A 23,510-nucleotide genomic window follows, 5' to 3' on the forward strand; every position below is an offset into this window, starting at 1 on the left:
GAGGAAAATTCTTCACAAAGGGATAGGTAGGATCAAAAGAAATAAAAATAGGCAAATCTGAGTATAGAAAATTGCAAATGTTTTGTGTAAAAGTTTTTTTTTTTTTTAAGTTATATCAATCAATACAATTTATATGAGGAAAAATCAATTGGGAAAAATATTTACCACAAATTTTTCTGATAAATTTCTGATGTTCAAGATATACAGGAAAATGACTCCAATATATAAAAAGAAGAGTTGTTTTCCAACAGATAACAGATCAAAGGATCTGAACCAGCAGTTCTCAAAGGAAGAAACGCAAGCTATCAAAAATCACATAAAGATGTTCCAAATCAATGATACAAGAAGTTCAAATAAAAATAATTTTTAGTTTCTTTCCATCTTCTATCAACTAGATTTTAGAGGATAGGAGAATACAAGAACACTAATCTACAATTGATAGATTTGTGAACTGATACAATCACTCTGCAAAGCAATTATGCTCAAAATGACAATGAATTGTGGCCTACTGGGTAAGATAAAAAGTATCTCACTAAGTTTATATCCCCCCAAATTTTTTAATAACAGGAACATTTTAGAAAATTTAGAAAAAATTATAGCAGCATTTTTGTAGCAGCAAAATTCTAGAAACTAGGGACATACCCATAAATTAAGGATACTTCGAGCAAATTAGAACATATCAATACAAGGAAAAGTATTGTGCCTTTAGGAATGGGGTGTATGTATATATGCAGACATATGTAATATATATAGATATATATGTATATATACATATATTTTAAACAAGTTTCATATAAATTAAGGATACTTCGAGCAAATTAGAACATATCAATACAAGGAAAAGTATTGTGCCTTTAGGAATGGTGTGTATGTATATATACAGACATATGTAATATATATAGATATATATGTATATATACATATATTTTAAACAAGTTCTTTTTGCTATAATGAAAGACTGAGGAAAATCTTACCTAGTTTTGGTAGAGAATAGGGCACTTTGAAGTAGTCTTCATAAAACTCTATCAATCTCTTTGTTATATGGAGAGCATAATCTCCAGATCCTCTTCTGACTGCATCAGGTCTCGCATATAATCGTACCTGATTAGAAACAAGTAGGCAAAAAAAAAACAAAAAGAGAAAGAAAAGGTTACATCAACTTCCAGGTTTTCTGCTTTTCTGCCTTTATTACAAAGATGAACCAACACAAATCACTTTTTTATGTTCTAAAAACCAGAAGAGAATTCCTATTCATATATCAAAGATAGCTATAGATGAAGACATAGAACTTAAACAATTAAGGTAACAACATGGAGAAAAGAATGATTACCTTTTTTCTTGCTTATCAAGTGAAAGATTTATACAGCTGGCATCAAAATCAATGTTGAAAAGCAATCACTCACATGTGCTTACTAGAGATATGAATGGATTAGGATAATGGATCTCTTTGCCTACTTTAAATGTAGGCAGGATACTGTGATACTGTGCCTCAGGAGAGGACGTTCATGATTTGTTAATAAAAAAAAAAAACAGTTTATCAAGTTTCAGATGCATTGCTACATTGAATAAAAATATATAATTTATGTTTCTCACTTTTATTCAACACCAACTGTTATCCTCAGTGAGTAAGATAAGTTTGAGAGATAACTATTTGTATAATCTTTCATGGACATAAGCAATTAACATTCTTTAAATCAATCCATAAAGGCTCCAATCCAAGGAAACCAAAAGAGATAAATAAGGAGAAGCAATCCATATTTCTAGCACAACCTGGCTATTTAATACTCATGTTAAATCAAGTGCTATATATTACCTAGTACTCACCAGAAAGAGCCTAAGGAAAGTCACATAGAACTTTACAAAAACTGTTAACAATTGAGAGAAAGAAGAAAAAGATGCAAATCAAATTATTTCTTTTATTTAAAAAAATTTAAAGAGCATGGTTGGTTTTTGCAAAATACTCACGTGCATATGTGCACATGCATGCACGTGCACACACACGTACACACAAATACACACAACTAAATCTATTTTTTATTTACTTGCTCCTTAAGCTTCGTGTCATCACCCAGAAAGGTTTAATCAATAGGTCAAAAGCTTCAGAACAGAAAGACCTGATGATTTCAGGTCGGCCTCAGAGATTTAATTTATTCCCATTGTGGGATTCCATGAATAAGGGCAAAATATAAGCTTAAAAGCATTAATGACCTGCTACCCAATCAACTATGTGTGAGAAAATAAATACTTTCTAAGATGTTATAGACCTTGTTTCAGGACTGGGATCATATTTCATTTCTAATACAAAATAACCCAGACTTTAGTTCCAAATATTGGAGGCAGGGAGAAGTAGGTAGAATAGTAGATTAGGCAAAATTCAGGGGTACACTGGAGATATCTTGTACCCAGCTCAAAAAAGCTCATTTTTAAATATTCTTTGTGAGCTTTTATAGCTAAGAAATTGGCAAAAGCTAAAATTCATAGCTTGATTTATTACTATATTGTTTAGATCAAAGAAATTAGAAAATATAAATCAACATATTAATTTAAAATAGTGTCATGTTTGATGGAAGGATGGGGAGGGGTTTTTTAGGATGAAGACCAGGACATGTTTTACAAAGTAGGAAATGAGCAAATAGGCAGATTGAAAGTAAATGATGGGTGAACTGATGCTGAGTGAAATGAACAAGACCAGGAGATCATTATATACTTCAACAACAATACTATATGATGATCAGTTCTGATGGAAGTGTCCCTCTTCAACAATGAGATGAACCAAAGCAGCTCCAATAGAGCAGTAATTAACTGAACCAGTTACACCCAGGGAAAGAACTCTGGGAAATGACTATGAACCATTACATAGAATTCCCACTCCCTATATTTTTGCCCGCCTGCATTTTTGATTTCCTTCACAGGCTAATAGTACACCATTTAAAACTTCGATTCTTTTTGTACAGCAAAATAACTGTTAGGACATGTATGCTTATATTGTACTTAATTTATACCTTAACATACTTAACATGTATTGGTCGACCTGCCATCAGAGGGAGGGGATGGGGGGAAGGAGGGGAAAAATTGGAACAAAAGGTTTGGCAATTGTCAATGCTGTAAAATTACCCATGCATATGATTTGTAAATACAAAGCTATAATTAAAAAAAAAAAAGAAAGTAAGTGATGGAGTATGAATAGCAAGGGGGACAGTCTCTTGAAAGAGATGGAATGGAATGGGATTATTGGAGCAGCTTAGTCTAGTCAAAGAATAAATCTAGTTCATCATGTGAGATAAGTGTAATAGAAGAAATAGCAAAAGGCATAATGTGAAATGAGGAAGAGAGAAGAAAATGGAGCTTTGGTAAATGGCCTCAATTTTTTCTGTAAAAATATGAGAAGTTTCTCTTCTCTGGAAGAGGGGGAAGAGTGAGAGGAGGTTAAGGAGATATGAAAAGGTTTACTGCTGTAAAGGGTAGGATAGGGAATTGATAAGGCATGTATGATAAGAAGGTCTATCAGTAATGATAGCTCAGTTGAGGTTATATAATATAAACCATGAACCCAGCCAGAACAGTTCCATGAGATTCGAGGTCTGAGATTAAAGGGAAAATGTTCCTCTTTGAACCAGAGGTTCTCTTCATCTTAATAAGGGGAAGCAGAAGATGAAAGTTTAAGCACAGATGAAAGTTGTCACTTTGGGCCAATTGGAAGATGCTTGGCTGGGGCCCTTGTCTCCTCTCATCAGGAGATGGAGGGTACAAGGCAAAAGGTCAATGGAGAGTTTGGCTCCTCTTCTCAATGGAAGTTGGAGGTCAGGCATTAGCAGGATATAGTAGACTCAACTGCACAGTGAAAACCACTTTGAGGCAGATCAAAAATGCTCACCTGGCCTTTATCACTTTCCCTTAAAAGTTATACTGTACAGCAAAGTGCCCTGAATAGCCAATTGAAATATATATCAGTAAAATTATGCCACTGAATCTACTGGACCCCTTGATAATATAAGCAAGTGAATCTCCAGGCTACCAACCAATCATTGAGATCAACAGCAACAGTCCACTGGGAGTACTGTACCATTACTCAAGGATTCATAAGAGACTAAGTTAAACTCAACCAAGAACTAGCCTGAGATAATAAACCCATAAGTAAAGCCCCCCACAAACCAAGAACCAGAGCAATTTAACATGGCCAAATAAATAAAAGAAGCCCAGGTGATCAGAGCTGATAGTGTCAGAGAAAAGGGATTCACTGGAGATATCACATACAGAGAAGTCAATTACCATTTGACAGAAGGAACTGTCACCAATGGCTCCAAGCTTAGTCCCTGCCCATCCTATTAAAGTTCATGTCTACATGATATGAAAGATGAATATTCTGGGCAATCACTGCAGCCATGTGGTTCCCTGCAGAAGAAAGCCCAATTTCTCCCTTTTGTTTTCATATAACTGGGCAAAGCCTTTATATTATGGCTGTTATGGCTGCTGCTTCAGAGTCTATGTGACATTAGGTGAATCCATGTCTGGACCTCTCAACACAATTCTATGTGTCCCTCAACATAATCCTATAATTAACTTATGTGCCCTACGACAACATGGAGACCAATGGAAGAGAAGGTCTGAGTAACTAAGTGTTTAAGTATTTGAGTTCTTATGTGTTAATTCTTAAGGTTGCTAAGCTTCTTGCTTTATTGTCTCAAATATTAAACTATCATTTCTCTATCTCTAATGCATAATGCTTTTTTGATTAATAAATATTGGAAAAAATATTTATTTAGTTCACCATTTGTTGCTCATTTGATTTGATTAACCAAAAAGAGAAGGTACATAAAAAAAATTTCAGGATCACTAGTTTTCTAAGAGGAGAAAATGGTGGCAAGTCAAATACTAAATATTGTAATTTCAGAAGAAAAAACTAAGCAGAACTATGTATAAAAAAACAAAGGATAAATTAAAATAATACATAACTCACTTTTAGGAAGAAAAAAAAAACCACTATGCTTAAAACTCCAAGAGACATAGTAGTTATTTTTATCAGTTCCAATACAAAAAAAAAAAAAAAGTTTGCAAATAAACACAAGAAAGACTCAATTGTATAGAAAGGAAATTTGAATAGCATAAAACTGTTGTAGACCCACTAGAAACTGGGAAGGAAATTGAATAATTTCTTCCCAACGAAAGAAGCCTAGCTACAAGCAAAAATTATATAGCCTTACCTAAACCTAATCATAATCAATGAACAAATATAGATATTCAATAAAAAGAGAGATTTTGGAGACGTTCATAAAAACAGACATAATCAGAAAACTCGACTTGCTAATATCCCAAACAATATAACCACAAGTAAAGTGAACTAGAATAATTTAATAAGGAAAGAATCAATGCAATCAATTACCCCACATTTAAATATGTTTTTGTTTCTTTTTTAATAAGAGAGACATATTGACCTGTGGTACCAAAAAATTAATTAGAGGAGAACGGATATTGAGATTTTTTTTAATACATAAGTAATAAATGGAAAATCTGAAAGTTGAAGAGCATATATATAGAAATAAAACTGAACAGTGAGAAAGTATGTAAATGAGAAAGAAGGGAAGAACAGAATAGAATGTGTGAAAAACCCTTATCAAGTTCATGTGTAAAAAGAAAATTAATAGAAATTTCTGTAGTGTCTAAAAAGAAAAGGAGATGGTAAACTGGGAGAAGTAACAAATGACAGCAAAAGATGAGGATATAAAGGGTGTTTCAATTCAATGGAAAGAAGGGTCCTACTGAAGAACATGTCAATGGGGAAAATGATGCATTTCCATAATTGGAGAAACAGATCTCATGAGCGTTTAAACTGAACAATATCATTCTCTAGGGAAAAGGACATGAGAGTCCCTGGGTGCAGCTGGTACCCAAAAGGATTAAAAGTCTGAGAAAGATGGACCTGCCAATGAAAGAACAATCATTAGGAAGGTAGGGGGCAAAATTAAACTACATGATTTAGGACACAGGGTAATTTGTACCAATGAAGTACTGCTTTTATCTATATAACTCCTTCACAAATGGATAACTATAAGGAAAAAGAACCACAGAAAATGAAACAATAAAAACAATACTTATGAAGAAAATATCATAGAAATTTATTAAAATAGAGAACTTAAACTAAGTTATTTAGAGGCTTCAACACCATAAGAAGAAGAGATTAAAAATAATGATAAACACTCTAATTTGGATAATAAAATTGCAGAATAAGCAGGAACAGAAAAGAATTGATGAAGAAGCAAAAGGAAATTCTTGCGGGGAGGCACAGGGAAAATCCTAAGAAATAAAAAAAAGTTGGAAATGACAAACAGAGAGGGGAATACTGCCTAAGTAAGAGGGAAAAAGTAGATGACTAAAAATGAGTTAAATTGAAAGGGAGAAGGCAGTGGAAACAAAGTTCTATAAAAGTAATTTAAACAAACAACAGAGTTCTAGTCCTAACCGTCTATTAAGTAGCTCTCTTATCATGAGTATTCATTTAACTCTTCTATATTGTTTTAGTCCCAGTCTCCACTAACTTGATAACATATTATAGACAAATATTTTAGCTATTACTGTATCACAATATTTCACCTATAAAATAAAAGGGTTAGATTACATGATCCCTCATCTTGACAGAAAAACTTCTTTAATTTTCAGCCCCATTTACAGATCAGAAAACAAGAAGAAAGGTAAGATATTTTACTTATTTACTTATTATTAGGAAGTATGTCAAAGAGAAACCAATACTTATGCATTAAACATGAGGATACAGCATAGCATTTTAGATCTAGTAAACTAAGCTGGGGGAACAATCAGTCCCACTTAGGAAATGCTCATCTGAGTTCATATATTAAGTAGTCTAGGAACATTCCTATAATTTCTATCAATTAGCTTCATTTGCAAGCCACATGAATGTATGCTCAAAATCATACAAGAAAAATGTTGACAAATTAGTTGAACTCGGGATACAAAAAGCTTCCAATTTGATTTGCAACAATGGAATCATAAATTTTATCCTTAAAAAGATAAACTTCTCAAAAGCAAGGGCTGTTTGGGATTTGATAAGTTTTGTTTTATTTTTTCTCTTTTTTTATCCCCAGGCAATTAGTTCCTTCCTATTCACTTATTACCTCCTTTCTTAATACAGTCTCTTTCCCAAAGATCTACAGAAATCATATCTTGTACTTTAATCTTTAAATTCCCATCTCATTGGCGATGAAAATCAAGGAAAGGATTTCATGTACATAATTCAAACTTCTTGCTTTTGTAATTAATTCTTTTTGATTTCCTTTTTGTTCCCAAGAGCCTAGTTAGTCACATCATAGGCAAATAACGAAAACATGTTGATTGATGAATTCGGTTTTAACTCTCTTCTACCATTACAATATATTTACATTATCAGGGTAACTGGCACTGAGCAGCAACAGTGAACTATGATTATGAGTAAGAAGAAATAGATCCTTTGAGCTAATTATTAAAAAGAACAATCCTATGGTACACACTGAAGCAATGGATTTGGGCCATTTTTCTTTCCTTACAACAGAGATGTATTCTCAAACTAAATACAAAAGGAAAGGAAATCATTGAATTGTTTTGCATGTGATCTTTCTTTGTTTATAGAAGTATCCATCAGCAACTTATTGACATGCTATCTATTCCAGCTCCAAATCAGAAATGCAAAAAGATACATATTCTAGTTGATTTCACCATTGTTTCCTACTAATATAATATGAGTTATATACTTCAGTAAAAAGGTAAAGAATCTCAATTCAGCTTTGCAAAAAATAGATTAGAGAACTGATGATTCAAATAAAGCATCTCTCATCCCATTGGACCTTAAAAATAAAAAATGGTGAAGAAAAAGAGTAAAACTATGGAAATACTTATGACAAATCTAAAAAAACAAACAAGTTAACTTACTGCCTTCTCAGTAGTTCAATCAAATACCTAGTGCCTTCAAAGGTTTTCCTCTGAAGTTTTAAATATTTTCATGTTATATCTTTTCAAAGTATGCTTTCTCAATGCTTTGGGGATTAAGTGGCATATTCTAATACTGCACAAAAGAAGAAAAAGTGACTTTCAGATTTAATTATTAAAAATATTTCAAAACAAGAAGAGGTATTCAAATTCCATAACTTCTTTCATCTAAATAGCTTTCCACTGTACTGCTTTAGATACCTATTGTGTTCCTGAAATAGAGAGTTATGATATAATTATGTGAAACAGTCTATAGTTTCATTGAACAGCCAGTACAACATTTACAATCAAAGTGTACCTGTTAAATAACAATTTGCATAACTGTTTCTCTATCTTACTTTTAAATTTGGTATTTTAAATTAAATAACCTACCAGTGGTAAAAATGAGCAAATCATCCCAAGAGAGTAAATCAGGATTTTGAGGAAACATATTAAACAGATTAGGTTCTTAAAGAATTAGCAAAAACAACAACAGCAGCCACAACAACCACTGCTAACATTTTTATAGCACTCTAAGAAGAAAAAAACTGAATCAAGATTTGAGCTCAAATCCTCTGACTGCAAGAATAGGACTCTATTATACCCTTCTACCTGCCTAATGAACTTTTCCTTTGGTCTTGCTAAAACTCAGGCTCATCCTAAAAATACCAACTATGGATAGGTTAACCATTTGACAAAATTTAATATAAATGAAATTTAATAAGTAAATATGTAAAGTATTAACCTTGAGTCAAAAAATCAAAGCCTCAATGAGTACAAGATGGAGGAAGTCTAAGTTAAATTAGCAATTTATCTGAAAAAAATCCAGTGATTTTAATAATTAGCAAGCTCAATATGAGTATATTGTAACATGGCACATAAAAAAGCAAACACAATTTTAATATAAGTTCAAGAACTGGGGAGGTGTTAGTTTCACTCTAGTCCATCTGCTCAGAACACACCTGAAGTAAAGATTAGCTCCAGATGCCCCTTTTTAGGAATGAAACCAATAAATCTCAGATGGCCACCAGCATAAAAAAAGCCTTAAAATTATACCATATGGTAAATGCTAATTAACATGATATTTTTGAAAAGTTAGAAAGGTTCAGTTTCCCCATATACATTTCAGAAATGTCATGAATGGTAAAGCTTAGGATAAACTAAGGAAAGCAAGGTAAAGTAAAGACAATTTGAAGTGTAGTTTTTTTAGGGAGAAAGAAGAGACAAGCTATATTGGGAGAGGGCCTTTTCTGGAGGAAAATGGAACAAAAATAACTAACAATAGAAAAGAAGGTAGAGATGCTCAAATCATACTTTGCTTTTTTTTTCCTTCCACAAAGGAAGAATGAATGTCCCACAATAAATTACAGAATAAAAATCATGTACAGGGAGTTGAAATGCAAAATAAATGAGATAACAAGAAAAACACCCAGTTGTCCTTGATTAAAAGGCAACTTGACCCAGATGGACACGGTCTAAGATACTGAAAGAACTGGAGGGATATGATCACTGAGCCACTGTAAGGAATATTTGAAAAATCATGGAAAAGATGATGGCACCATAAGACTAGAGAAGGGCAAATGCTGATCCAATTTTCAAATAAAGGGAGAAGATGGATCAACAAACAATAACCTAGGAGGCCTGACACTGATTTCTGAGAAAATTATAAAATAGCTTATTAAAGAGATGGTTATGAGCAAGTGGGGGCGGAGCCAAGATGGCAGAGAAGGCACACCCGACTTTCTAAGCTTTTTCATACCCTCACAACCAACATTAAATTCAGCCTCAAAAATAGTGCTTAGTGCTTGACTGGTAAAACCCATGAAGACTAGAAGTACAACAACTCACCAGCCGAAAGATAATCTGGAATTTCATCAGAAAAGGTTTGTCCTGAGGGGCCAGGGAGAAGATCAGCACAAGCAGGGAGAGAATTAGAGGCTAACATATTGTGCAGATGGGGTGGAAGTGGTCTCTGTGGTTAGAAAATTACAGAGACAATGGCATAGGCTGATTGCTCTGCAAAACAGTAGATCAACAGAGAAATCAAAGCCCCTCTAAAAAATGCCAGAACCGAACAGGATCTGGCTATACACACCCAAAACCAGAAGTGACTCAGGACAGATCACAGCACAACTGTGCAGCCCCAACATGCAATACAGGACTTTTGCTTGGGGCAGCTACAAATCAGCACAGCAGGGGGGGAACAGCCTGGGGCAGCCTCTAATCTGCATAGTGGGGGGGGGGGGGAAGGGGAGGAGCACGACCTGGGGCAATAGCTACTGTAGCATGACTTGCTTCGGGGCAGAGACACTTCCAATCTGACCAGGGCTATCACTGGTCAGCTCATAATACCAACAGCCCCACAGGGTGATTGGGCCTCAGGTAGTGACACTTTCACTGCTCAGTCTCTAGCCTTAGGGCAGTCGCTAAACCACACAGTGGTTTGCCACTGGGCCCTTCCATAGCTCAGCCTGGGCTGACTCACTTCCAGTTGGGGGGGGGTGGAACTTTTGCCCAGAGCATTCCCATACTTCACTGCTTGAAGCCGGTTTATATTTTTCCCTGCTTTGCAGAGGAAGCTGGTAACCCCCTTGCCCTGAAGGCAGACCCTAAACGCTTTAAAAAATGAGTAAAAAAATCAAAAGGACAATTGATAGCTTCTATACAGAAAAAGAGCAGATTTGCAACCCTGAGGAGACTAATAGCAAACAGTCTCCAGACAATACCCCAAAGGGTAATGTTACCTGACCCCCTTTACATAATCCTCTCCTAGAAGAGACCTAAAAGTCTCAGAAGAGTTAGAAGGAAAATGGGGAAAGGAAAGAGAAGCTTTGCAAGAAAGTAACAACTCCCAGAAATATGAATTGGAAAAGGTAAAAAAATTCCCAGGAAGTGCAGGGAAATAGAATTTGTGAATTGAAAAAGGTAAAAAAATCCCAGGAAAGTAGGATTTGTGAACTGGAAAAGATGAAGACTTTGCAAGAAAGTAGGATTTGTGAATTGGAAAAAGAAAATAATCCACTAAAAAGAAAAAATTAGTGAAATGAATAAAAATCCAATAGAGCAAAATGACTCATTTAAAAACTCAATTGGACATATACAAAAAAAAGTAAAAAAAAGCTAATGAAGAAAATAACTCATTAAAAATCAGAACTGAACAAATAGAAATCAATGATTCATTGAGACATCAAGAATCACTCGAGTAAGATCAAATAAATGAAAAATTAGAGAAAAGCATCAAATGTCTACTTGGAAAAATGACAGACCTGGAAAATAGATATAGGAGAGAGAATCTGAGGATTATTGGACTTTCCAAAAATTATGATGAAAAAAAGAGCCTAGATACTATTTTACAGGAAATCATCAAAGAGAACTGTCCAGAGGTAATAGAATCAGAAGGTAAAATAGGCATTGAAAGAATTCATTGAACACCTTCTGAAAAACGCCCTAAAATAAAAACCCAAAGGAATATTGTGGCCAAATTTCAGAACTATCAGGTTAAGGAAAAATTATTACAAGCAGCCAGAAAAAAACAATTCAAATATGAGGTGTCACAATAAAGATCACCCAAGAACTGGCTTCCTCCACATTAAAGGATCAAAGGGCCTGGAATCTGATATTCTGAGAGGCAAAAGAACTTGGAATACAGCCAAGAATAAACTACCCAGCTAAGCCAAGCATTTTCTTCCAGGGAAGAAGATGGACATTTAATGAAACAGATGAATTCCATTTGTTTCTAAGGGAAAAAAAAACAGAACTAAACAAAAAATTTAATCTCCAACCATAGGACTCAAGAGAAGCAGAAAAGGTAAAAGGAACTCTTGAGAACTGTATTTCTGTTGTGGATATACAGAAAGACTACATGTATAATTTGATTTTACTGATACAACATTAAAAGGGAAGTAGAAATGGAAAGGGGATAATGTCAGAAAAGTGTGAAAGGGGGGATAAAAAGAGGGAAACTGCATCCCATGAAGAGGAGCGAATTTAATAATAATAATTAATTTAATAATAAATAAGAAAGAAACTTATCATATCTGAGAGAATTTAGAGAGGGAGAAGAACATTGAATGAATCTTACTCTCATCACTGTTGGCTCAAAGAGAAAATAATTGACATACTTGTTTTACAGAAAATCTTCTCTCATCTCATTAAAAAGGGGGAGAGGAAAAGGAAAAAGGAAAAGAGTAATAAGGGAAGGGTACAAGAAAGGGGAAGAGACTCAAAGGGGGCAGGGAGGGATCCTAAAAAGGGTGAGCAGTATGATACAAGTAGGGCACATAAGTTCAAAACTGGGAAAGAGGGTTAGGAGGGACAAGGAAAAGAAAAGCATAATCTGGGGATAATAAGATGGCAGGAAATACAGAATTAGTCATTTTAAACATAAATGCAAATGAGATGAACTCTCCCATAAAGCGAAGGCAGATAGCAGACTGGATCAAAAGTCAGAACCCTAAAATATTTTGTTTACAGGAAACATATTTAAAGCAGGGAAATACATAAAGAGTACAGGTAAAATGCTGGAGCAGAATCTATTATGCTTCAGGTGAAATCAAAAAAAGCAGAGGTAGCCATCCTTATCTCAGAATGAGCAAAAGCAAAAATTGATCTAATTAAAAGAGATAAAAAAGGAAACAATATCTTGCTAAAGGGTAGCATAGACAATGAAGCAATAGCAATACTAAACATATATGCACCAAGTGGTATACTATCTAACTTCCTAAAGGAGAAGTTAGGATAGTTGTGAGAAGAAATAGACAGCAAACCTATAATAGCGGAAGATCTCAATCTTTCACTCTCAGATTTAGATAAATCAAACCACAAAACAAATAAGAAAGAAATTAAAGAGGTAAATAGAATATTAGAAAAATTAGGTATGATAAGATCTTTGGAGAAAACTGAATGGAGACAGAAAGGAATATACTTTCTTCTCAGCAATTCATGGAACCTATACAAAAACTGACCATATATTAGGACATGAAGACCTCAAAATTAAATACAGGAAGGCAGAAATAGTAAATGCTTTCTTTTCAGATAATGATGCAATAAAAACTACATTCAACAAAAAGTTAGGGGTAAATAGAGCAAAAAGTAATTGGAAACAAATTAATCTTATCTTAAAGAATGATTGGGTGAAACAGCAAATTATAGACACAATTAATAACTTCACTCATGATGAGACATCATACCAAAATTTGTGGGATGCAGCCAAAGTGGTAATAAAGGGAAATTTTACATCCTTAAAGGCTTACTTGAATAAAATAGAGGCAGAGAAGATCAGTGAATTGACCTTGTAACTTAAAAAGCTAGAAAAAGACCAAATTAAAAACCCCTAATCAAATACTAAATTTGAAATTCCAAAATTAAAAGGAGAAATTAATAATATTGAAAGTAAAAACAACTATTGAACTAATAAATAAAACTAAGAATTGGTTTTATGAAAAAACAATAAAATAGATAAGCCTTTGATAAATCTGATTAGAAAAAGGAGAGAGGAAAATCAAATTAGTAGTCTTAAAAGTGAAAAGGGAGAACTTTCCATCAATGAAGAAGAAATTAGAGTAATAATGAGTTACTTTGCCCAACTTTATGCTAATGAATTTGATAACCTAAGTGAAATAGATGACTATCTCCAAAAATACAGGCTTCCTCATCCTTATCTCAGATCAAGTAAAAGCAAAAATTGATCTAATTAAAAGAGATAAGGAAGGAAACTATATCTTGCTAAAAGGTACTATAGACAATGAAGCAATATCAGTATTAAACATATATGCACCAAGCAGTATAGCATCTAACTTCCTAAAGGAGAAGTTAAGAGAGTTACGAGAAGAAATAGACAGAAAAACTATAATAGCGGGAGACCTCAATCTTGCACTCTCAGATCTAGATAAATCAAATCACAAAACAAATAAAAAAGAAATTAAAGAGGTAAATAGAATATTAGAAAGACTAGGTATGATAGATCTCTGGAGAAAACTGAATGGTGATAGAAAGGAGTATACTTTCTTCTCAGCAGCTTGTGGAACCTACACAAAAATTGACCATATATTAGGACATAAAGACCTCAAAATTAAATGCAGGAAGGCAGAAATAGTAAATGCTTTCTTTTCAGATCACAATGCAATAAAAACTACATTCAACAAAAAGTTAAGTGTAAACAAATCAAAAAGTAATTGGAAACTAAACAATCTCATTTTAAAGAATGATTGGGTGAAACAGCAAATTATAGACACAATTAATAACTTCACTCAAGATAATGACAACGGTGAGACATCATACCAAAATTTGTGGGATTCAGCCAAATGGTAATAAGGGGAAACTTTATATCCTTAGAGGCTTACTTGAACAAAATAGAGAAAGAGAAGGTCAATGAATTGGATTTGCAACTTTAAAACCTAGAAAAAAACCAAATTAAAACCCCCCAATCAATTACTAAACTTGAAATTCTAAAATTAAAAGGAGAAATTAATAACATTGAAACTAAGAAAACTATTGAACTAATAAATAAAACTAAGATTTGGTTTTATAAAAAAATCAATAAAATTGATAAACCTTTGGTAAATCTGATTAGAAAAAGGAGAGAGGAAAATCAAATTAGTAGTCTTAAAAATGAAAAGGGAGAACTTTCCACCAATGAAGAGGAAATTAAAGAAATAATAAGGGGTTACTTTGCCCAACTTTATATCAATAAATTTGATAACCTAAACGAAATGGATGACTACCTCCAAAAATATAGTCTTCCCAGATTATCAGAGGCGGAAGGAAATTGCTTAAATAGTCCCATTTCAGAAAAAGAAATAGAACAAGCTATTAATCAACTCCCTAAAAAAAAATCCCCAGGACCAGATAGATTTACATGTGAATTCTACCAAACATTCAAAGAACAATTAGTCCCAATGCTTTATAAACTATTTGGAAAAGTAGGGAATGAAGGAGTTCTACCAAATTCCTTTTATGACACAGACATGGTCCTGATACCTAAACCACGTAGGCTGAAAACAGAGAAAGAAAACTATAGACCAATCTCCCTAATGAATATTGATGCTAAAATCTTAAATAAGATATTAGCAAAAAGACTACAGAAAATCATCCCCAGGATAATTCACCATGATCAAGTAGGATTTATACCAGGAATGCAGGGCTGGTTCAATATTAGGAAAACTATCAGCATAATTGGCCATATTAACAACCAAACTAACAAAAACCATATGATCATCTCAATAGATGCAGAAAAAGCATTTGATAAAATCCAACATCCATTCCTATTAAAAACACTTGAGAGTATAGGAATAAATGGACTTTTCCTTAAAATAATCAGTAGCATCTATTTAAAACCAGCAGTAAGCATCATAGGTAATGGGGACAAACTTCAATCATTCCCAATAAGATGTGGAGTGAAACAAGGTTGCCCACTATCACTGTTACTATTTAATATTGTATTAATAATGCATATTATTATATAATAATTTTATTAATAATAATATAATAATGCTAGCTTTGGCAATAAGAACCGAGAAAGATATTAAAGGAATAAGAATAGGCAATGAGGAAACCAAATTATCACTCTTTGCTGAAAATAGATGGATTTAGAGAAACCCCAGGATTCTACTAAAAGTTATTGAAATAATCCAAATTTGAGCAAAGTTTGGATAAAAAACCCATGTCATCAGCATTCTTATAATCCTTTAAAAAACCAACAGATTACAAAAATCCCTTTAAAGTAACTCATAATATAAAATAAGGAATCTATCTAAAAGGAAAATCAGAAATTTAGAGAAAACACAAAAATTTTCCACACATTAAGTCTGATCTAACTAACTGAAAAATAATGCCTTGTTAGATCAAATATAAAAAGATGAAATACATAAACTAATCTATTTATTTAGGCCACACCAATCAGACTTCGGAAAAACTATTTTTGTAACCTAGAAAAAATAAAACAAAATTCATATGGAAAAATAAAATAAGAATTTCAAGGGAATTAAAAAAAAATCAAATGAAGGTCCTAGTTAAAAGACAAAATTATATTATAAGGAAAGCGGTTACTAAAACTACTGGTATTGGCTAAGAAATAGACTAGTTGATCAATGGAATAGGTTAGGTTCAAAGGACAAAACAGCCAATAACTTTAATTATCTAGTGTTTGACAAACCCCAAAATCCCAGTTTTTGGGATAAGAATGAATTGTTTGACAAAAATTGCTGGGAAAATTGGAAATTAGTGTGGCAGAAACTAGGCATTGACCCAAAACCCAAACTTACACCAAGATAATAAAATGGGTTCCATGACCTGGGTTAAAGAGATTATAAATAAATTAGAGGAACAAGGATAGTTTCCTCAGACCTGGGAAGGGAAAGAACTTATGACCAAAAAGAACTAGAGACCATTACTGACAAAAATGAAAATTTTGATTATATCAAATTGAAAGGTTTTTCTACAAAAAACTAATTCAGACAAGATTAAAAAGCAATAAATGGGAAAATTTTAAATAAAGGTTTGATAAAAGGACTATTTAAAATATATGAAATTGTTAAATAAGAAATCGCCATTCTCCAATTGATAAATGGTCGGGATATGAAAGACAATTTCAGATGATGAAATTAAAAATTTACTCATATTAAAGGGTTAAAATCCTATTGATCAGAAAAAAATTAAGACAACTCTGAGATACCACACACACCCCTCAGTTGGCTAGAATGACGGGAACAAACCGGAATGGTGGAGGGGATGAAGAAAACGGGGACACTGATACATTGTTTGGGGAATTTTACATCCACCATTTGGAACAATTTGGAACTATGCCCAAAAAGTTATCAAACTTGCATACCCTTTGATCCACAGTTCTACTGGGCTTATACCCCAAAGAGATACTAAAAAAAAGGGACCTGTATTGCCAAATGTTTGTGGCAGCCCCTGTTTGTAGTTGGGACTGGAAAATGAATGGATACCATCAACTAGAATGGTTAAATTGTGGTATATAAATGTTATGGAATATTTTGTTCTGTAAGAAATGACCAGCAGGACGAATAAAGAGAGGATTTGAGATTTAATGAACTGATGCAGCAAAATGGAGAACAGGAAATCATTATATCCCAACAACGTCTGTATGAGGATATATTCTGAAGGAAGTGGTTTCTTAACAAAGACAAGTCTAACTTATTTCAATTGATCAAGGATGGACAGAACAGCCACCCAAAGAAAGAACATAGGAAATAATTAAACATTGCACTTTTGTTTGTCTTCCCAGGTTATTTATATTTTCCAATTTCCCACAACAAGAAAACTTTCGGTTCTTTAAAATTTTTTATCCAAGATCCTGTAATCATTTAAATTATAGGATGTTTGGATCGGGGAGGGGAGGAGGGAGGGTGAAAAATTGAAAAATGGGGAGGGATAATTTTAAAAAATTACCCTGGATGGGTCCTTCAATAAAAAGTTATTTAATAAAAAAAAAAAAAAAATACAAATTTCCAGATTAAAGAGAGGAAGTAAATTTTAAATGGTCCCATTTCAGAAAAGAAATAGAAGAAGCTATTAATACCCAAGAAAAAATTCCCAACCAGAAATTTGAGTGAATTCCCAAACTTTAAAGCTTCCCAATGCTATATAAACCATTTGAAAAAAAGAGAAGAAATTACCAAATTCTTTTATGATGCTGAATTACGATACCAAACAGAAGGTTAAATGAAAAGAAAAATTATAACCAATCTTAATGAATATTAGAAAATCTTAAATAAGATATTAGAAAAAAAAAAAATCATCCCAAGATAAAAAGATTTGATTTATCCAAAAATTTTCCTGGTTAAATTGAAAATATAGAATAAATTGGCCTTTAATAACCAAATTAACAAAAAACCATAGTACCAAAATGAAAAAGGATTTATAAAATCTAACAACCATTCCTTTAAAACTTGAAAGTATAGGAATAAAAGGATTTTTAAAATAACAGTAATAATTTAAACCAAGTAACCTTTTGTAATGGGGACAAAGCAAATTCCAAAAGTAAGGGAAACAATTGCCCACATCAAAATTTTACTATTTAAATTTATTATAAACAACTTGGAATAAGGTTAGAAAAATTAAAGGAATTAGTAGAATAAAAAAAATCCTTTGCGGGGATGGAACTTTAGAGAACCCCAAATTCATAAAATTATTGAAATAACCACGTTTTTAAAGTTGAGGTACAAAATAAATTCACTAACTCATTGTTCTTATATATCACAAAAAATTAAATTAGATTAAAGAAAAATTCCATTTAAAAACAAAGTAAAATTTTAGGAATTATTAAAAGGGAAAATCAGAAACTTTATATAAAATACAAACATTTTTACAAAATTAAGTCTGATTAACCAAGAAAAAATTAAATCTTTTTATGGGTGGAAAATAAAAAGTGATAAATACCTAAAAAACTATTTGTTTAGCATTAACCTCAGACCCCCAAAAAGTATTTTTGACCTAGAAAAATAAAAAAGTTTATAAAAAAATAAGAATTTTAAGGGAATTAGAAAAAAAATAAAGAATGGTTTACTGTACCAATTAAAATTTATTATAAAGAGGTTACAAAACCATTTGGATTGGCTAAGGAAAATTTTGCAGTAAAGGTTTTTAAAGGACAAAAATAAAATTTTAACTCTATTTTAAAACCCAAAGACCCCAGTTTGGGACAAAAATTCTGGAAAATTGAAACTATTCAAATAGGATTGCCCACGTTTCAGAACCAAGAAAGGTTAAAAATTGTTCAGACCTACTAAATAAAGAGATTATAAATAAATTAGAGGAACACAGGATAGTTTGCCTCTCAGACCTGTGGAAGAGGAAAGAACTTATGACCAAAAAAGAACTAGAGACCATTACTGATCACAAAATAGAAAATTTTGATTATATCAAATTGAAAGGTTTTTCTACAAAGAAAACTAATTCAGACAAGATTAGAAGAGAAGCAATAAACTGGAAAAACATTTTTGCAGTCAAAGGTTCTGATAAAGGCCTCATTTCCAAAATATTTAGAGAATTGACTCTAATTTATAAGAAATCAAGCCATTCTCCAATTGATAAATGGTCAAGGGATATGAACAGACAATTCTCAGACAAAGAAATTGAAACTATTTCTAGCCATATGAAAAGATGCTCCAAGTCATTATTAATCAGAGAAATGCAAATTAAGACAACTCTGAGATACCACTACACATCTGTCAGACTATCTAGAATGACAGGGAAAGATAATGCCGAATGTTGGAGGGGTTGTGGGAAAACAGGGACACTAATACATTGTTGGTGGATTTGTGAATCCATCCAACCATTCTGGAGAGCAATTTGGAACTATGCTTAAAAAGTTATCAAACTGTGTATACCCTTTGATCCAGCAGTATTACTACTGGGCTTATATCCCAAAGAGATCATAAAGAAGGGAAAGGGATCTTTATGTGCATTAATGTTTATGGCAGCCTTCTTTATAGTGGCCAGAAACTGGAAACTGAGTAGATGCTCATCAATTGGAAAATGGCTGAATAAATTGTGGTATATGAATATTGTGGAATATTATTGTTCGGTAAGAAATGACCAACAGGATGATTTCAGAAGGACTGGGAGAGAGTTACATGAACTGATGCTGAGTTAGATGAGCAGGACCAGAAGATCATTATTTACTTCAATAACAATACTATATGACGATCAATTCTGATGTGGCCCACTTCAACAATGAGATGAACCAAATCAGTTCCAATGGAGCAGTAAACAGGCTAATTGTACACTATTTCAGAGTCCGATTCTTTTTTTTAACAGCAAAATAACTGTTTGGACATGTATACTTATTTTCTATTTAATTTATACTTTTATATATTTAACATGTATTAGTCATCCTGCCATCTATGGGAGGGATTGGGAGGAAGAAGGGGGAAAAATTGGAACAAAAGGTTTGGCAATTGTCAATGCTGTAAAATTACCCATGCATATAACTTTTAAATAAAAAGCTATTTTAAAAAAAAGAGATAGAGAGCAAGTGATTAGGGGCAGCTAGATGGATAGTAGATAGATTACCAGCCCTAAAGTCAGGAAGACATAAGTTCAAATTCGGACTCAGACACTACTTTCTAGCTGTGTGACTCTGGGGCAATTTACTTAACTGCAATTGCCTCAGAATTAAAAGAGAGAGAGAGCAAGTGATTAGATATCAATTATACATTTGAATTCTTGCAAAACCTATTTTTGTATTAGCTATGTCACAAAAGAAAACACAGACAAAAAAAACAGAAAAAAAATTTAAAAACCTAAAAAGTTTGATTCAATTTGCACTGAGTTCATTACATCTCTCTCAGGAGATGGATAGCATTTTTCATCATGGATCCTTTGAAACTATCAATCATTTTCTTAATCAGAATGGATAAGTCTTTCACACCTGTTCATCCTTATAATGTTGTTGTTACAATATACAATGTTCTCCTGATTCTGCTTACCTCACTTTGAAACAGTTCATGTAAGTCTTCTCAGATTTTTCAGAAACCATCCTCTATATCATTTGTTACAACACAATAGTAGGCCATCAAAATCATACACCATATCTTGTTCAGCTATTCCCCAACTTGTGGTCATTCTTACAATTGCCTATTCTTTGTCATCATAGAAAGAGTTGCTATAAATATTTTGCACAAATAGATCTGTTTCCATTTTCTTTAGTTTTGTGTGTGTGTGTGTGTGTGTGTGTGTGTGTGTGAGAGAGAGAGAGAGAGAGAGAGAGAGAGAGAGAGAGAGACATAGTCGCATTACCACAATTTGCTGGGTCAAAGCACATGAAGTTTTAGAGCTCATTAGCCATAGTTCCAAATTGTTCTTCAAAATGCTGGAACTAGTTTACAACTGCACCAAAAAATGCATTGGGAACCCAATTTTTTTCCACATCCCATCAAACATTTGTCATTTTTCTCTGTCATGTTAGACAATCCATTAGATGTGAGGTGATATCTTAGCATTGTCCTAGTTTGCTTCTCTGATTGATAGTGACTTGGGATGTTTTTAATGTGACTATTAATAGCTTTGATTTTGTCTTCTGAAAACTGCCTATTTATATCCTGTGGTCGTTTATTGACAGGTGGAATGACTCTTATTTTCATAAATTTTTCTCTGTTCTCTATATATTTGAGAACTGAAGTCTCTATCAGAAAAATATGCTGTAATTTTTCCAGTTTCCTATTTTCTTTCTAATATTGGTTATATTACTTTTGTTTAGATAAAACCTTTTTAATTTCATGTAATCAAAAATTATCTATTCTATTTCCCATGCCCTTCTCTTTTTTCTGTTTGGCCATGAACTCTTTCCTTATCCATACATCTAACAGGTACATTTTTTCCATGCTTCCCAAACTAATGTCTAAATCATTTATCCATTGAGACCTTATTTTGGTATATGGCTTGAATTGTTAGTCTTTACATAGTTTCTGCTAAACTGCTTTCCAGTTTTCCCAGAAATTTTTGTGAAATGGTGAGTGATCACCCTGAAAAGATTGGATTTGGGGGTTTATCAAATACTAGATTATTGTGTCATTTCTTACAGTGTATTGTTTATTATATCTATCTACTGTTGTGTTCTTTTTCCAAAACACAGCCAGGTGATAAAAGTTCAGATCTTTTATTATGTCCTTCAATATAGCCCAGTTAGCTCAGACCTATCTCTCTGCTTGTTTCCAAGAGATCTTACAGCTTTGTCCTTGGCTTCTGCCTCTGCTTTCTTTAGCCTCCAGCCAGCACCAAGTTGGAAGATGCAATGAATCTCTTGTCTCGAAGATAGGACTTGTGGGCTTCCTCCCAGAGTGCTCCTCTCTGACCCCAGTCAATGTTCCCAAGAAAAAACTCTCTCAAGCTCTAAGAGCTTCCTGTATATATATGATCTCCCAAAGGTTAACTCCTCCTTCTGGAGAGAGAGGGATTCTGGGTTATCTCCCAGAGTGCTCTCTGGCCCTAAGGGAGGTGTGAATCTCATACTAAGCCTGAAATCTACCAAACATGTGAACTCCATTGAGTACTTAGATACTTATGAGCTCTCTAAAGGTGTGAACACAAGCATTGTTTCTATCAGTTATACTTAGTACCTTGTTTCAAGTTCTGGCCCAAAATATCTCCTTCTAAGATCAAATCAATAATATTGAACCATGTCAAATTAGATAATTATTGTCTCTATCAACTCCAATGGCTTAACAGTTTGTAAAGATTCCAACAATCTACTATTCTACTTCTTAGCTAGTACCAGAGAGTTTTGATTATTACCAGAGAGTTCAGTAATGTATTTTGAGGACTTTTATAGAAATGTGTTGCATAACTTTGCTTGTGCCTTTTCAATTGGGTAGAATAGGAAAGGAGAAAATCTGTAATTCAAAGATTTAAAAAACAAATGTAAAAATATTTATTTTACATATAACTGGAAAAATAAAATATTTTTAAAAGGGTAAAAAAAAGAGATGGTTAGTGAATATTTAGAAGCAGTGATCACAAAGAGCTAGCATGACTTCATCAAGAACAGGTTGCTAAACTCACTTTTTAAAATGGGATTCCATATTATTGTTCGGTAAGAAACAACCAGTAGGATGATTTCAGAAAGGCCTGGAGAGACTTACATGAACTGATGCTGAATGAAACGAACAGGGCCAGGAGATCATTATATACTTCAATAACAATACTATATGATGATCAATTCTGATGGACCTGGCCATCCTCAGCAATGAGATGAACCAAATCAGTTCCAATGGAGCAGCGATGAACTGAACCAGCTACACCCAGCGAAAGAACTCTGGGAGATTACTAAGAACCATTACATTGAATTCCCTATACTTTTGCCCACCAGCCTTTTTGATTTCTTTCACAGGCTAATTATACAATATTTCAGAATCCGATTCTTTTTGAACAGCAAAATAATGGTTTGGTCATTCATGTATACTTATTGTGTATCTAATTTATACTTTAATATATTTAACATCTACTGGTCATCCTGCCATCTGGGGGAGGGGGTGGGAGGGAGGGGAAAAATTAGAACAAGAGGTTTGGCAATTGTCAATACTGTAAAGTTACCCATACATATAACCTGTAAATAAAAGGCTATTTAAAAAAAATAAAATAAAATGGGATTCCAAAGTAAGAAATGAAGGAAATACTGTGGACATTTTTTTCCCTAGATTTTATTTTATTTATTTATTTATTTATTTAACCAAGGCAATTAAGGTTAAGTGACTTGCCCAGGGTCACACAGCTAGGAAGTGTTAAGTTCTGAGACTAGATTTGAACTCAGGTCTTCCTGACTTCAGAGTTGGGGCTCTATCCACTTCACCACCTAGCTGCCCCTTTTTGCTAGATTTTAAGAAAACATTTCATAAAATAATGAAGAAAGAGCAAATTGGATTAGACAATTATATAATCAGATGGATTCAAACTGGCTGGCTAGCCAGATGAAAGAGTGAAGAGCCTGAGTGAAGAGCAAAATAACTGGGCTTCCAACCAAGATCAGGATTTCTGGAATTTCACTACATATATGGAGGGGAATGTTACTCTTCATTGGTAGAGAGAGATGCCAGGTA

General features: G+C 33.2%; 1 protein-coding gene across 3 annotated transcripts in view; it reads right to left on the reverse strand.

Annotated features, from left to right (window-relative positions):
* TRHDE (thyrotropin releasing hormone degrading enzyme) overlaps positions 1-23,510 on the reverse strand; it is a 530,611-nt gene that overhangs the window by 373,086 nt on the left and 134,015 nt on the right. For all 3 annotated transcript variants that reach the window (XM_031938822.1, XM_031938821.1, XM_031938820.1), the window contains exon 3: positions 975-1,101. In XM_031938822.1, coding sequence (XP_031794682.1) covers positions 975-1,101 — 127 coding nt within the window. The remainder of the gene's footprint in view (positions 1-974; positions 1,102-23,510) is intronic.

Source organism: Sarcophilus harrisii, chromosome 5 (genome assembly GCF_902635505.1).
Source record: "Sarcophilus harrisii chromosome 5, mSarHar1.11, whole genome shotgun sequence".
Classification (NCBI taxonomy): Eukaryota; Metazoa; Chordata; class Mammalia; order Dasyuromorphia; family Dasyuridae; genus Sarcophilus; species Sarcophilus harrisii.